General features: G+C 41.0%; 1 protein-coding gene across 4 annotated transcripts; it reads left to right on the forward strand.

Moving 5' to 3' along the window:
• The first annotated feature begins 185 nt into the window (after nucleotides 1–185).
• blm (BLM RecQ like helicase) lies at nucleotides 186–16,896 on the forward strand. 4 transcript variants are annotated; one of them, XM_088996071.1, is made up of 23 exons: nucleotides 232–289; nucleotides 462–535; nucleotides 1,258–1,318; nucleotides 1,413–1,886; nucleotides 1,970–2,096; nucleotides 2,230–2,333; nucleotides 2,425–2,539; nucleotides 2,613–3,250; nucleotides 3,322–3,498; nucleotides 3,588–3,706; nucleotides 3,827–3,940; nucleotides 4,936–5,034; nucleotides 5,114–5,262; nucleotides 5,338–5,444; nucleotides 7,701–7,861; nucleotides 7,927–8,122; nucleotides 8,253–8,443; nucleotides 9,646–9,790; nucleotides 9,882–10,081; nucleotides 10,168–10,360; nucleotides 11,151–11,273; nucleotides 12,113–12,317; nucleotides 12,389–16,896. In XM_088996071.1, the coding sequence occupies exons 3-23, from the start codon at nucleotides 1,288–1,290 to the stop codon at nucleotides 12,567–12,569; spliced, it is 3,849 nt and encodes a 1,282-aa protein (XP_088852197.1). In that variant the 5' UTR covers nucleotides 232–289; nucleotides 462–535; nucleotides 1,258–1,287; the 3' UTR covers nucleotides 12,570–16,896. The 4 variants fall into 4 exon arrangements, with proteins under 4 accessions (XP_088852194.1, XP_088852196.1, XP_088852195.1 ...); XM_088996070.1 differs by having other exon boundaries at nucleotides 187–535; nucleotides 1,409–1,886; XM_088996069.1 differs by having other exon boundaries at nucleotides 207–289; nucleotides 1,258–1,886.
• Nucleotides 16,897–17,003: the final 107 nt, after the last annotated feature.

The raw sequence follows: 17,003 nt of genomic DNA on the forward strand, positions 1-17,003 counted from the left end.
AATTTAGATAGAAATTCCTCATGTTTCTACTTCAGTATCGACTAAGACCACAAAATATGACTGAATTCAAATTAAATATATTTCCTTATGATAGCACACCTGTAAAGCCCGATTACAATTTATCATAGTACTGCCTGATAATTTATAAAAAACTGAATATCCCACAATCCTCCGCGGTGTAACATCTTGCCCAATCCGGTTGCCGTGTTGATGAGGCGCCTTGTCCGACTTCCTTTGCCTTCGTTCTCTGACAAAACTGGCGAACTCAACTCGTTTCGATTTTATGAATGTAAGTTATTAGAGTACGACGCGGTGTTTTTCCGCGTGGCCATGTGTCCATTTGTCACGTTCGGATGTGTGACAATTCCGTACGAACGGCGAAGTTAGCGCGGACTAAGTTGGCTCGAAAGCCAGCTAGCCGCTAACCCAGCTCTTTAGCAACAATGTCCCATCTTCCTCAGAATAATTTGAAGGAGCAGCTGGCGAGACACAGCACCAGCGCCCAAAGCAAGCCTTTGGCAAAACCTAAATCGGGGTAAGTTGAAGAAACGAGCGTGTTTGTCGCTTACCTATCGCACGATTTGGCTTCTAGCGTTACGTCTGTGTAAGCTCTCAGTCGTACAGGAGTGGTCCATCGATGAGAAGGTTTCTTCAGCCGTCATCTGTACAAAAGTGAAGGTTTCGGACGTTTCGCCTCCTATCCAAGAGGCTTCGTCAGCGAACTAAAGTCTGACTGGTCGTATCGGCCCCATTCTTCTAGCGTTAATAATTGTCAGTGTGCAAACATGATCACAAACTCTAACGTCAGAGGGAAAGAATATCGTGTCTTTTTTTCTTTTGATGAAAATTAGAAAGCATTCTCCTCAATATATGCTTATAATATGTGGTAGCTCTTTTTTTGCTCTTTGCTAATGTCTGCATAGGTGTGTGCATTCATACAGTGTTTCATGTAGCTACTGTCACAGCTAGCGACATTATATTAATCGTTTATTAATACAACAATAACGCCATAAACTGACTATTTGGTTCTTCTAATTTTAGTTAATTCCAATCGTCACACAAGAATACTAATTTGGCATTTACTTTCCCCCGTGTTCTTCCTGTTCGTTGAACCCCTTGAATTGTCGTCGCAGTGTGAATGGCTGTTTATCTATGTATGCCATGTAATTCAACAATCCTCGGTGATAGGTGACACACTTTATTGAATTTCTACACAAAATATAGACGTTGCTAATTTATCCCCTGTTGATATTTTAGGCCATTTTCTTTTAAGAAGAAGTCGCCATCATGTACAAAGTTGTTGGAAACCTCGACCAAGGTAACAAGCCCAAATGTTTTGGCAAGCAGGACTGTCAATGTCTCTAAGGCCAACTTGGTGACTCAGCCTGTTGTGGTGTTTTCAAAAAAGCCAGAGACTGCTCAAAAGTCCAAAATCAGCAACTTCTTTGGAAGTTCCAAAGACAAATCGGACATCAGCCTCCACGCGGTTCCTGCTTCTCAGTGCCCGTCGTCATTGGCGTCTTCTGGCAAAGTGTTTCCATCCAACAATGTCAGCAATCCCGTTAATTTGGATACATCACATGGAATCCAGATTGACGATTGGGATGATTTGGATGACTTTGAAACTCCAACCAAGGCAAAGAATAACTCCTTGCCTGAATATGTAAACAGCAGACCAGTCGTAGCTGAAAGGAAAACAGAATCCAGCCAGTGCCATCTAAAAACACATGAATTTCAAGCAATACCAGATCAGACTGAAGTCCAACAACCCGCAGTGTTTGATCCAGACGATTCTCCAATTAACACACCAAGAAGACGCCAGCCATTTTATCTGAAGTCGGTTGTTAGTGACAGCGAAGAGGACAATCATGATGTGCTTATGACAGGTAACCCCCCCCCCCCTCAGTTTCATTTTTGCATTTGCGCATTACAAATGGAGATTACGTGGCATTTTTTTGTCCTTACTTAGATTATAAAAAAGGGTCCGTGGATCCAAAGTCAATTAAAATGGATGTCACCTCAGAGGTTGAAGATGAACTTGATTATATACCGCCATCTCCAGAGAGCTATCACAGCAAATCTCCTGTAGAGTTCACGTAAGCGTTTTTTTTTTTCCTGGAGTTTGTATTGTTTGACTTTTACCCCCAATTTATTTCACCAACATTCTCATCACAATCTTCCTGTGTTGCTATCAATATACCGTGATTGATTTGTTATTCTTTTTAACAGATCCAAGCCAGCTTACACTGAAAACAAAGAAAATAATGTGCATTCCAATAGCTCGACCGCGACACCCCATCAGGCCTCCGATGAGCATTCGACGGACAAGAAAAGTGAGCGCGTCTCATCGTCTGACATCATTGGGCATTTTTCGTCTTTTTTTTCCCTGTGTAAAATTCCCTTATGTGTTTTTCCCCCTCATAGATGACGAACTCTATAGCATCATGGATTGTATTTGTACTTTAGTCGATACCATCCCTGAACATGAACTCATCGCTCTGTCATGTGGAAGTGAACTTCTCCTAAAGAGGGCTCAAAGGTGGGTGCCATTCCGCTTTTTTTTAATGACATTTCACCATTGTACTCACTCCTCCTAACCCCCTCCCCACCAGGAAGAGGATTCTCATTACCGGCGGCGACGCCTTGCTGAAGACTCAGCAGCCTGACAGCACCGTGCTTTTTGAACCCAGCTTAAAAGACAAATCTCGCGGCGAGTTATCCAGCAGCTTTTTAAAGGAGACTTCTCAGCTCAGGAGATCCTCTGTCATCTCTGTGGACTGTGACTCCAATCAATACGACAGCCTTGTGAAAGAAAATGCATCAAGCCGAAACAATAATTGCAAATCAGCTGTGGAAAATGAGAGCAGCTGCAATTCTATGTCAAGCCACAACATCTCCAACACACCTCGCAATATCTCCAACGTGGAGAAGACCGTCATCGATTTGGACTGTGAAGATGATTCGTTCTTTCCGAAGAAGAAAACGTCAACGCAGATTCAATCCACTCCAAATGTCACAGCAACGGACAATGTTGACCTCGATGACTTTTTCCTCGATAACTTTGACATTGATGACATTGACGACTCCGACATGCCCGACTACTTCGATGAACCGCCAAATTCGGCAGCGCCGCCCGAGACATCCGTCACCGTGACGGCCGTGAAAGAAGGCGGGCCGAGCAAGTCTCTATGGGAAACGAAACGTGCCGTTGCCGTGCCTTCACCTAACCCCGCAAAGATTTTTTCTTCCGGTGAGTCATTGAAAAATCTATTAAAAAATGTTGTTTTGCTAAAGTTGACTTCTTAATTCAATCCATTGCAGAATCCACATTCCGAAACCCGGCGCACGACCGTTTCCGGGGTTTCAACTTTTCCCACGCGCAGGAAATGATGAAGATCTTCCACAAGCGCTTTGGTCTCCATCAGTTCCGTTTCAATCAGCTGGAAGCCATTAATGCCGCCATCCTCGGAGAGGATGCGTTTGTGCTCATGCCCACAGGTTTGCACCTGGCGTTATTATAATGGTCCTGACAAATATGAATCGCCGTTAGATGGCCACCCCGAACGGTAACGTGTGCTTGCTTGCAGGTGGCGGTAAAAGTCTGTGCTACCAGCTTCCTGCCTGTTTGTCACCGGGTGTCACGGTGGTCATCTCGCCGCTCAAATCTCTCATTGTGGATCAAGTCCAGAAGCTCACTTCTTTGGATGTATGTTTGCTTTTGCTAGCTTGTTTTATTTTGCATTTTGGGGGATTTAAAAAAAATGGGGGTCATTCACTGGCCTCTGTGATCAACTGGAACACCCCCTGGTTCTCATTGTTGTTTTAGATCCCAGCGACGAGCCTTTCCGGTGATAAAAGTGACGGCGAAGCCGGGAGGATTTACATGCAGCTCTCTAGGAAGGAACCTATCATTAAACTCCTCTACGTCACACCCGAGAAGGTAATGCTTTTATGCATAGCCACAACTCATTAAGTTTGAATAGTGCTCAACTCGGTTCTAAAAATGAAGCTTGTACTGTAGATTATTGTGTCGTTAAGAATTTTGAAAGGTGCTTTTATAGTGACATTATTATTATTATTATTTATTATTATTATTTAGATTCACTCAATGTGGACTTAAATCACATAGATTTATCATTTTAACGCTCATTGTCTGGCTTACAGTGAATGAAAATCCAGAATTCGTCATCTCAAAAAAATATTAACTCATTCACTGCCAGACGATGTGCAAAAATATGTCAACTCCAGTGCCAGGGTTTTTGTCATTTTCATTCAAATTGCAGGACCCACTAAATATTGAGTTTTAGGAATACATAAACATTCAATTCAGGTTAAGAAAGCTTAGATTCTCATCTTTCATCAGAAAAAAAGAGTTAATTCCTAAACTGTGTGTGTCTGGAGTTATCTGAGCTTGAAATGGGGGTGGCTGTACAAAATGCAGTACAATACCTACATATTGATTTATATAGCGCTTTAACAACTGCTGAAGCTGGAACAAAGCGCTAACATGGACAAAAGGCAAAGGCTGCCCCCTCGTGGAAGGGAAACACATTGCCAGATGTCTGACCAGCAGTTTCACGGCATCCCTCTGCAAGAAAAACCAAAACCTGAACAAATTCGGGAATGGTGCTCCACGTCATCCTTTTCAATTATAAATTCGGCAATTGCAATAAATGATTTGATATATTTTTCAATATCCAGAAAAGAAAAATATGTATATTTTCAATTAGAAATTGGCCTTCTGAAAACTACAGTATATTATTACACTTTCAATAAATCCTGATAGGTGAGGTCCACTTTTTGAACTGAACCACTGAGAGAAACCTTCCCACGAAATATTGTTTGAAATGAATGCACACGCACAGTATGAATGTTGAAAACTGTCATGTGTGTTAGCCGCTTTGACTTGACACATCTTCCCTCTCCGTCGTCAAGGTCGGCGCCAGCAACAAGCTGATTTCAGCCCTTCAGAATCTATATGAGCGAGGCCTCCTGGCTCGCTTTGTCATCGATGAGGCTCACTGCGTCAGTCATGTGCGTAGCTCCTCTCAAACACACAAAACTAACCCCCTAGCCGACTTTCTCGTTCACTAATTGACCGTCGATGTTGCAGTGGGGTCATGACTTCCGTCCGGACTACAAGAGACTGAGCCAATTGCGTCAAAAATTCCCAAATGTCCCCATGATGGCCCTGACTGCCACGGCAACCCCGCGCGTGCGGACGGATGTCTTGCACCAGCTCACTATGACGCGTCCACAGGTGTAAGTGTTTTTTCCGACTTTTATGAGTTGTGCTTTTGTCGTTTCATTCCTCTGTTGTTTTTTTTTCCTCTCCAGCTTCACCATGAGCTTTAACCGAGCAAATCTTAAATACGCCGTGCTGCCCAAGAGACCCAAAAAGGTCAGCGAGGACTGCGTCATTTGGATCAAGAAGTACTACCCACGTAAGTATTTGACAACTCTAGGGAAGCCGTGTTTATCACGGTAGATATGTTACCGATCCACCTGCAACCAACAAAAATGCTCGACATCCAGAGCTCATATCAAAAACATGTATTTTTCGCCATGGCAGTCTATCATACAATTTTGAGTCAACGGGGAATAAAAATACTCATTTGTGCGGTTGAAATGCTCATTTCTAGCTGTTTATTTTGTCACGCCCGGTTGAAGTTCAATATTAACCTGACATATGCAACAAATGCTATCACTGTAACTACGGTTCTTTGACTCCCAAAGTGTCCAGTCACTCAGCGATTTGAGCACTGGTAGTCAGTAGGGATGGAAAAAAAGAATGAAAATTCAATATTATGTGTTTAAAAACCAAAATATTCAACCAGGCCATTAAAAAAGAAAGAATGAAAATTCAACATTGTGTTTAAAAACTAAAATGTTCAACTGGGTCATAAAAGAAAGAATGAAAATTCAACATCATGTGTTTAAAAACTAAAATGTTCAACCGGGCTATAAAAAAAGAATGAAAATTCAACATTATGTCTTTAAAAACTAAAATATTCAATTGGTCCTTTAAAAAGAAATGAAAATTCAACATTGTGTTCAAAAGCCAAAATATTCAACCGGGCCATTTTATTTTGGAGAGTAAAAGTAGAGGAGCTTGACGCAAACAATGCTAAATGTCACAGACAGGCCAAGCGAATTAGCGTAGAGAATAAATCCTTCAAGTGCTACTTTGACACAAACGGACCAGCAACACACATTAACACTATTGAACAATCCAGAAAACATGATTACAAAAGAAATTGTGAAATAGGAGCGTGAAATATGAACAGTATCTGGGATTCACTGTCCTTTACTCATTCACTGCCAGACGATGTACAAAAATGTGTCACTCCAGTGCCAGGGTTTTTGTCATTGTCACTCAAATTCCAGGACCCACAGAATATTGAGTTTTAGGACTACATGAACATTCAATACAGCGTTAGAAACCTTAGACTCTCTTCTTTCGTCAGAAAAAAAAGTTAATTCCTAAGTTACATGGGTCTGGAGTTGTATGAGCTCGAAATGGGGTCGGCTATCCAAAATACAATACATACATATTTATTTACATAACGCTTTAACAACAGCTGAAGCTGGAACAAAGCGCCAACATGGACAAAAGGCAAATGCTGCCCCGTCGTGGAAGGAAAAAACATTGCCAGAGGTCTGACCAGTGCTTTATCGGGACCCTTCCCAAGAATAAAAAACTGAAACCCAAACACATTCGGGAATGGCGGTCCATGTCACGCCTTTCTATTCTTGAATAAATTTGAGAATGGCAGTGAATGAACAATCCATAAAACATGATGCAAACAAATTTGTGATATAACAGAGTGAAATATGAACTGTAGCAGGGGTTCACTGTTCTTAATGTACTCATGCAAAGTTCAACTTTAAAGGACAACCGACATCACTTTTTTGTTTCTTAACGGACATCAGAAAAACGTTTTATAGCATCTAAAATACCCAAAATACACAGTATGATATTTTTTAGTCAAATGCAAAACACCAATAAAAATGACTTAGTGTCCAAAATGTGCAAAAAAAAAAATGAACCCGGAAGTGGCCAATTTCAGAAGGTCCCGCCCCCTTGCTCGTGATGTCACCCCAAGAAGTCTTGCCTTGCTGGAGAATCAAAACAATTGCTTCAGATTCGGAGAATATGCTTTCTTGTTACTCATCCAGTTATGAATAGGATTCAAATAGTTCTGAAGAGGAAAGCATACATGTTTGCAATTGATTAAAGAATTTATTCTATGCCATTTTCAGGCAACTTGGGAAATGTATCACGACCAAGCTCCATGTGAGGAATTAATCAGCCCATTTCCACAGGCTGATAAATTCCTTACATGGAGCTTTTTCGCCCTCTTCTGCCTCTTTTTGGTCCTACATGACGTTTTCAGACCAAAGTACAGCAAATTGCATTGACGTGATGGAAGGACTGCTACAATGTGTCCTTTTTTCGGTCAGGGGACGTTCCTTCAGTGACGTAGGGTGAGGACTCGTGACCAACTCAAAAACAAGACTTCCGGATTATGCAGCGCGAGTCTTAAAATGTAAAATATAGCTATATGCGGTGGAATCTTTGTAAAATACACTCAGTAGAAGTCATTTGAAGACATTTTACAAATTATGGACACAACTTGTCCGGAGACGTCAGTTGTCCTTTAACCTCACTGTTTTTGTTTTAATTGTCTATCTTGCAGGCGATTCGGGCATTGTGTACTGTCTGTCCCGGAACGACTGCGACCAAATGGCCGAAAATCTACAACGCACCGGCTTGTTAGCGCTGTCCTATCACGCCGGGCTGAGCGACAGCGAGAGAGACTATGTGCAGTCCAAGTGGATCAACCAAGATGGCTGCCAGGTAAGCTTCCTTGTTGCAATCCAACATTTCCTAACAGTCCCACCAACGCGCACCACCCTTGCCAGGTCATTTGTGCCACCATTGCTTTCGGCATGGGCATCGACAAACCCGACGTGCGCTACGTGATCCACGCCAGTCTGCCGAAATCCGTCGAGGGCTATTACCAAGAGTCGGGGAGGGCCGGCAGGGATGGGGAGATCTCTCACTGCATTCTCTTCTACAGCTACATGGACGTCCATCGACACAAGAGGATGATCAATAGTACGTGATGTCAACAACACAAATTATTTTTTCTTCTTCTTCTTCTTCTTCTTCTTCTTCTTCTTCTTTTTTTTTTTTTTTTTTTTTGACCAAGTTGTTCCCCGCTTTGAAACTTTTTTTCTCACAACAGTGGACCGTGAGGGTGATAGAAACGCCAAGTCCACTCATTTTAATAACCTGCAAAGTATGGTGCAGTTCTGCGAGAACATAATGGAGTGCAGGAGGATTCAACTGCTTGCCTACTTTGGAGAGACGTCGTTCAACAGGGCCTTCTGTAAGGAAAACCCCGACGTCACCTGTGACAACTGTAGCAGGCCAAATGTAAGACTAACCGGTTATTTGTATTGTATTGTGAACTAGGTTTGTTCATGTTAACTCATTCACTGCCATTCCTGAATTTATTCTGGAATTGTAAATATGACGTAGAGCGCCATTCCCGAATTTGTTTGGGTTTTGTTTTGTCATGCTTGGGAGCCGATAAAGTGTTGGCCCTTGCCTCAATGTTTTTGTGGCAATCTTGCAGTGGCAATGTTTTTTTTTTTTCCCTTCCACAAGGGGCAGCATTTCCCGTTTTTTCCTTGTTAGCGCTTTCTTCCAGCTTCAGCTGTTGTTAAAGCGCTATATAAACCAATATGTACAGTATGTATTGCATTGAATTTTGGACAGCCACCCTCGTTTCAAGCTCATATAACTTCATACCCATATAATTTAGGAATTCACTCTTTTTTTCTGATGAAAATAGAGAATCTATGGTTTCTAACGCTGCATTGAATGTTTATGTCGTTCTAAAACTCAATATTCTGTGGGTCCTGGAATTCGAGTGAAAATGACAACAACCCTGGCACTGGAGTGGACACATTTTTCCACATCATCTGGCAGTGAATGGGTTAAAACATAAATATACAGTAAAGTCTCGTTATATCGATATTCAAGGGAGTCCGAAAAAATATCGATATAACCGGGACTATCGATATATCCGATATCGATATAACGAGACTTTACTGTATATTATATTTTTCATTTTTATTGAACTTGTTCAGACATGCCGCTAACCCTGGGAACTCTCCCCTTTTGACAGGGTTTAAAGTTAAAAGTTCATATTGTTTAACATTTTTTGACACTTTCCCTGAATATCTGCTTTACATATTTTTTATCAGCCTTATTGAGCACTGAAAAAAAAGAAAAAAAAACATCAGATTATTGAGGTTTCTTCTTCACTCAGAAAAAAAAAAAAGTTAATTCCTTAATTCCTAATAAAGTTGTATGGGTCTGGAGTTATCTGAGCTTGAAATGGGGGAGGCCCCATTGTGAATGGAAAAAACATTGCCAAAGTCCATAGCCAGCGCTTTCTCGGCACTCAAACAAGAAAAAACAAAACCGAACACATTTGGGAATGTCGCTCACACGTCATACTTTTCAATTCAGAAATAAATTCGGGAATGGCAGTGATTGAGTTAAATGTAATCAAATCTGTGGCGCGTAACCGCTCAGTGTTTTGCTTGTCTGTTATTAAATCTACACAGGAATACAAAATGAAGGATGTCACTGACGAAGTGAAGAACATTGTGAGCTTCGTGCAGGAGAACTGCGAGAAGGTTGGCGCCAAATTCGCCCGGACTTCCAAACAGACTCGCTTGACGCTCAACATGCTGGTGGACATCTTTGTCGGTATGACATAGTACTACCTCGCCAACATTTCTGCCGTGCGCTTTTTGTTGCACGAGATAATAATGCCGTGGGGGTGGCGGTGGTCTCTCAGGTTCCAAAGCTGCTAAGATCCAGACAGGAATGTTTGGGATGGGAGGATCATATTCCAGGCACAACGCAGACCGCCTTTTCAAGAAACTGGTCTTGGACAACATCCTAATGGAGGACCTTTATATCACCAACAACGGCCAAACTGTGTCTTATATCTCTGCTGGACCAAAAGCTCTCAACCTCCTTTCCGGACACATTCAGGTCGTGTGTCTTGCTTGGCGGAAGATCCGACAAACTACGGCGTATTACGCGCAAAAACAAAATCTGACGCCCCGGTCTCATTACAGGTAAACTTTTATGAGACGGAAAGCGCTTCCAGCATCAGGAAGAACAAAGCGGTAGCCAAGAATGTCTCTCAGAGGGACCTCAAGGTTCAGGAGTGCCTCAGCGAGCTGGTGGAACTCTGCAAACAACTGGGAAAAACCTTCGGGATTCACTACTACAACATCTTCTCTACTGCCACTTTGAAAAAGTTATCCGGTAATATTAACTCATTCACTGGCATTCCCAAATTTATTCGGGAATTGAAAAGCATGACGTGAAGCGCCATTCCCATTTTTTTTTTTCATGCTTGGATGCCGATAAAGTGCTGGTCAGACCTCTGGCAATGTTTTCCCTTTCAAGACGGGGTAGCATTTGCACTTTGTCCACGTTAGCGCGTTGTTCCAGCTTCATCTGTTGTTAAAGCGCGATATAAATCAATAAGTATGTATTGTATTTTGTACAGCGGCCCCCCTTTCAAGCTCAGATAACTCCGGACCCATATAACTCAGGAATTAACTCTTTTTTTTTTTGATAAAAGAAGAGAGCCTAAGGTTTCTTACTCTTCATTGAATGTTTATGTAGTCCTAAAACTCATTATTCTGTGGGGCCTGCAATTTGAGCGAGAATGACAAAAACCCTGGCACTGTAGTGGACACATTTTTGCACATCGTCTGACAGTGAATGAGTTAAGATGCATCCACGTTCAGAGTTTCGGATTGTATTGGGGGGGGGGGCATGATTTGATTAGTAATTATATTCTACCAGGAGATAAAATGGATTTAAAAGCAGCCATTTATAACTCAGTTTCACACACATGAGCGAGAGAGGAAAATAAGAGAGCAATGTTTTTTTTGCCATGTCAAATAATCTGCATTGTTTTAAAAAAAACATGGTGCCAGCATGTACTGGTTTGCCCCAAGAACAAAATTATTTCCCAAAAGAACGTTATTAATGTTGAACCCGGTACATGTTTCACCAACTGTAATTTCACAAACATTTTCCGCAGAGAGGTTGTCCTCCAACCCAGAAATCCTGCTACAAATCGACGGTGTGACCAGGGACAAATTGGACAAATACGGCGGGGAGGTGATCCAGGTCCTACAGAAATATTCCCAGTGGGAGAATGCAGGTAAATGACCCCCAGGCTTGTTCTTTGCTGCAATCATTCCTAACAAGTATGTTGGGGAAATATGAGAATTTCAATTTAGTCCTGGAATTTAAAATCTAGACGGCAGTCACAAACAAAACAATGAGATGAATTGAGCTGAATATGTAAAAATCGTGAGGTGGGGAAGCCCCTCCCCGAAAACACCTCCCTGATGTACACTTATCCCCCTGTTTTTCCAAGTTAATGGGGACCAGAACCATGCGCGATATGTGAAAATCGTGAAGTGGGGACACCCCCCCAACCCACCTCCCTGATGTACGGTAATCCCCTGTTTTTCATGGCTCCTGGGGACCAGAACCATTTCAATATATGAAAATCGCGACATGGGGACGCCTCCCTGCGACGCAATAAGATGTACAGTATTCCCCCGTTTATAGTGGTTAATGGGGAACAGAGTCATGGGCGATATATGAAAATCGTGAAGTAGGGACGACCCCCCCCCCCCCCCTCGAACCACCTCCCTGATGTACAGTAATCTCCCGTTTTTAGCGGTTAATGGGGACCAGCACCATGCGCAATATGTAAAAATCGTGAGGTGGGGACGTCCCTCCCCCAAAACACCTCCCTGATGTACACTTATCCCGTTTTCCCTAGTTAATGGGGACCAGAACATGCGCAAAATGTGAAATCGCGAATTAGGGACGCCCCCCCCAAACCACCTTCCTCATGCGTAATGCGCCAAGGTATCACTGTATATCTTTTTACCAAATTTCAATTTCTTTTTTGTGTCAGAGTTTTTCTTATGTGCCTCGGCCCAATAAAGTTTGGGGAAACAACAATATTATCCGTGCCATTCCCAGTTGAGCAACAGCCCGAGGGTGGTGAAGACTGCTGGATCGACACGGCCCGAGGCCGCACGGGTGTCGACGGCGAGGACAGCGACGATGACTCCTCTGCTTACTTCCGCAGCCAGAACGCTCGAGGGCAAAAGAGGAAGAAATTGCCTTTCTTCAAATACAACAAAAAAAAGAAAGGCTACGGAAGCGCCGGTTCCAACTACCGAGGGTGCGTTTTGTCACTCGTCATTCGTCCAAAATCAACTTCGTTCGCTTAAATTGTTCACGTTTCTCCATCAGTCGAGGCAGCAATAAATCCTGGAGTTCCCGAGGGGGGGCCGCAGGCGGTTCTCAGTACGCCGGCCGAGGGTCCAGAGGTGCGACGGGTGACTCGTCGTCGGGAAGGATGCCAGGTTTCATGGCGATGCCTACGCCGCAGAACCCTCGACCTTTTCTCAAGCCTTCCTTTACTCACATATAGCGCCGTTACATTTACACGACGCCGTTTGTTATACATGATGTTCAAAGTGTACATTGTTGGGATTGTAATTATTTTCTTACTGATATTGGTCCCGTAAATATTAATTAAAGATCATGAAAAACAAAACAAAAAAATAGCACGGCTTTCTTCATTATAATTGCCATTAGTTAAAAAGTCCAAAATGGTTTTGTGATTACAGACGCTCCCCTACATACAAGTACAGTGAGATCTCAACTTACAAACACCTCAACTTACAAACTTTTTGTCTTACAAACGTCAAATTTATGAAAATTAAACCTTATAATAAGCACTATTTTCATAATACACACCCACCACGGCTGGCGGAGTGATCTTCGGCGGAAGCACACGCCCGAACAGCACCACAGGTTAAGTTACCAACAATCCTTATGGAAGGTGACTCTCCTTCCATAAGCCATCAACCACCATCAAAAAGGTAAATAAAACTTTATTTTACAGCACCGTTTATTTCTTTAATTACAGTTGTCATGTAATGCGCCTCTCTTTCCAAACAGCAATTCCCTTTGACCTTCGACCTCCAATGCCATTCCATCGAGCCATAAATGACCATCACAAATGTAAATAAAGTGACTTTATGATACAATGCAGTGTATTTCTTTCATTACAATATAATAGCACATTTATTAAACATTGAATAAGGTATGTTGTGTGTAGTTTTAAGTCTTATTTAGTTGAAAAGTATATTTTATGGAAGGATTATTCCCATTTTAATGGTTTCCTGTGGGAATGTATTTTTTGAGATACACACTTCGCCTTACACACTGTCTGGGAACCAATTAAGTTCGTAAGTTGAGGTCTCACTGTATTCAATTTAGGAACAATGGTACATACGAACATTTTTGTAGTAACATATGTGGTATTCTCTCCAGTTGTACGCATACATATCTTTATAGAACATATATTTTATTAAATGTTTATTTGTCAGTACAAACCAATACAGGTTGCTTATATAAGCCTTAAAGGACAACCGACGTCTCCGGACAAGTTGTGTCCATAATTTGTAAAATGGCTTCAAATGACTTCTACTGAGTGTATTTTACAAAGATTCCACCGCATATAGCTATATTTTACCTTTTAAGACTCTCGCTGAATATTCCGGAAGTCTTGTTTTTGAGTTGGTGATGAGTGCTCACGTTACGTCACTGAAGGAACGCCCCTGACTGAAAAAAGGACACATTGTCGCAGTCCTTCCATAACATCAATGCATTTTGCTGTGCTTGTTTGGTCTGAAAACTTCATGTAGCACCAAAAAGGGGCAGAAGAGGGTGACAAAGCTCCGTGTAAGGAATTAATCAGCCTGTGGAAACGGGCGTTGTATTAAAAAATACAATTGGACGACAGCATACCTGTCAACGTATACGTTTTCCCTATATTTTATCATTTTTTTAATCATTTCAAATAATGTACTTTTAGACGGGCATTTATCAGGGCAGCTATTAGCCAAAGTGACAGGTATGCTACATTCATGAAAAGGTTATCAGACGTGATTTCTTTAGTACCCTTTTAATCTTAAATGTAAATATATAAATCAAAGGAGTAAATAGACAAGCCACAGCGATATGTTTTAAAATGCACGTTTTATTTCAAGTCAGAATATTTCCATTTCATGGCACCGGTTGACAAAGGAGAGAAACAAGATTCTACTGATTTGTACATAAGGTTTAGCTAAAAGGTAAAAACATGACTTCGAAACGGGTCAACAACTGGATTTGGCACACGGATGTTACAATATATACAACTTGTGTATAACGTGTTGAACCTCATGAGAAAACAGACGATGTACATGCGATTTATGACCTTTTTTTCTGAACGTGCAGCATCTGGGGGAGGGATTCACACGTACGGCTTACGTAGCGACTTCGTATTATGTAAACCAAATGAATGCCTGGACAGTGTCAAGACACACACACACAAAAAATTATAATAAAAAAATCAAACGGGGTCTATTGTCCAGCAAAAAAACGGAAATAAAATAAAATGTCATTTGAAGATGTATCTCCATTAATTGTAATACAAAGGAGATTTTGTAATACAAATTCCAAAACTGACATTTACAAACTCGTCATTTCATACAAGAAAATGTCTACATTATTAAAACAATTTGGAGTTTATTTTTAATAAAAATAATTATGTTCTCCCTCTGTGCTCATGAGGTTAAACGGTTCAGATACTGTAATGGAAATTGAATATTTTGAGATTGTGACTTATGTTTTCTTAGCTCCAAGCTGTAATTATAATTTAATAAAGCAAATCTAACAAAATGGACAAAATGTTACATTTCCTCCTAGCAGCATGACACGAAACAATCAATAAATTAATAATACTAATAATAATGATGATAATAATAATAATAAATAATATAAATTTAATTTCAAACGCCTTTCAGAACACCCAAGGACACTACAATAAAGACATAGCAAAACATTTACTATTAAAAAAAAAGAAAATAGGAAAAAAAAAAAAAACAATAAGAGGTCAATGAGGAAAACAATACAATTGTCATGAGGGTCACTGATCGCGGAAATGTTATTACAATTTTTTTTAAGCATTCCTGAATTATTGCTCTTAGAATTATGCTTTTCTCTGATTTTTTTCCTTATTTCAAGAAGCTACATGATGCTGATGCAATTACAGTTCTTATTATCGACCGAAACAGCCTTTGAATGGCAAATGTGCAAAAGCTGCACGCTGCTTCCATTTAAAGTTGAATCAACCATTCCAGGAAAAAAAAACATCAAAAACCAATGTTTTTTTTATGTTGATTCTGCAACATTTAACTCATTCACTGCTATTCACAAATGTATTCGGGAATTGAAAATATGACGTAGAGAGAGTTATATGAGCTTGAAATGAGGGCGGCTGTCCAAAATACAATGCGATACATACATATTGGTTTATATTGCGCTTTAACAAAAGCTGAAGCTGGAACAAAGCGCAAACATGGGGAAAAAAGGGAAATGCCGCCCCCTTGTGGAAAAGAAAACATTCCCAGATGCCACTGCCAGAGGTCAAGGCCAGCGCTTTTTTGGCATCCAAGCATGAAAGAACAATGAATGTTTTATTGTATTAATATTATTAATATTGCAGTCATTATTTGTATGTTTACATTTGTTAACTCGTTCACTACCATTCATAAATGTATTCGGCAATTGAAAGTATGACGCAGAGCGCCATTCCCGAATTTGTTTGGGTTTTGGTTTTTCTTGCGGGGGTGCTGATAAAGTGCTGGTCAGACCTCTGGCCTTGTTTTTTTCCCTTCCACAAGGGAGCAGGATTTCTCTTTTTTTCCATTTTAGCACATTGTTCCAGCTTCAGCTGTTGTTAAAGCGCTATATAAACCGCTAATGTTTTTTTCTTTTTCCACAAGAGGGCAGCATTGCTTGTGTACACAGCCACAATGGTGCAGACCGCTCTTTTTTTATAACTCATTCACTGACATTCCCAAATTTGTTGAGGAATTGAAAATATGACGTAGAGCGACATTCCCTAATTTGTTCGGGGTTTTTTTGTCATGCTTGGGCGCCGATAAAGCGCTGGTCATAGCCTCTGGAAATGTTGTTTTCCTTCCACTAGGGGGCAGCATTTCCTTTTTCCATGTTAGTGCTTTGTTCCAGCTTCAGCTGTTGTTAAAGCGCTATATAAACCAATATCGCATTGTATTTTGGACAGCCACCCCCATTTCAAGCTCAGACAACTCCAGACCCATATAACTTAGGAATTAACTTTTTTCCTGATGTTTATGTAGTTCTAAACCTCAATATTCTGTGGGTCCTGGAATTCTAGTGAAAACGACAAAAACCCTGGCACTGTAGTGGACACATTTTTACACGCCTGGCAGTGAATGAGTTTATTTAAAACTTGTTTGTAAATAGTTTTTACATGCATGATAATTATTATTTTTTTTAATGGAACATATTTTTTTCCTGTATTACTCTCGTAAAATTGTCATGAAATGCAATCAAATCAGAGATTGGAAGGTTGTCAACCATGGGGGGGGATCCGCGAAATTCATTTATTGTAATTCCGGTAATTTGTGTTGCGCAGATGATGACGTTCACAAGACTCTCCCAAAACATTGCGCAATGTACCGTCTTTTGATTTGACACCCTTTATGAGTTCATATTGCTTTTTTTTTTCAAGATGGCGCCGCGAGAGTGGCTGACTTTCCAGCAGCTCCTGTATTTTATTTTTCTACTTCTTTCTTTCATTTCCTCTTCCGTTCATAACTTTGCTGCTGTGAAATGTACATTTCTCCACCGCGAGACGAATAAAGGTACAGTGATACCCCGGTTTACGAACTTTTCGTTTTACGAATTGATGAAAATTTTACCTTGGCATACAAACTTTTTTCGTACATGGAGCTGCCTCAATGAGAGATGCGTCGTTCGCAAACAA

This window comes from Hippocampus bargibanti, linkage group LG05, assembly GCF_051943395.1.
Source record: "Hippocampus bargibanti isolate YZ-2025 linkage group LG05, ASM5194339v1, whole genome shotgun sequence".
NCBI lineage: Eukaryota > Metazoa > Chordata > Actinopteri > Syngnathiformes > Syngnathidae > Hippocampus > Hippocampus bargibanti.

What these genes read in the sequence shown, in the direction of transcription:
- blm (XM_088996068.1), top strand. Translation starts at nt 444, where the DNA reads ATGTCCCATCTTCCTCAGAATAATTTGAAGGAGCAGCTGGCGAGACAC. An exon ending in GATCAAGAAGTACTACCCAC is followed by an intron (nt 5,445 to 7,700) that starts GTAAGTATTTGA and finishes TCTATCTTGCAG; the next exon opens with GCGATTCGGGCATTGTGTAC. An exon ending in TCCTTTCCGGACACATTCAG is followed by an intron (nt 10,082 to 10,167) that starts GTCGTGTGTCTT and finishes GTCTCATTACAG; the next exon opens with GTAAACTTTTATGAGACGGA.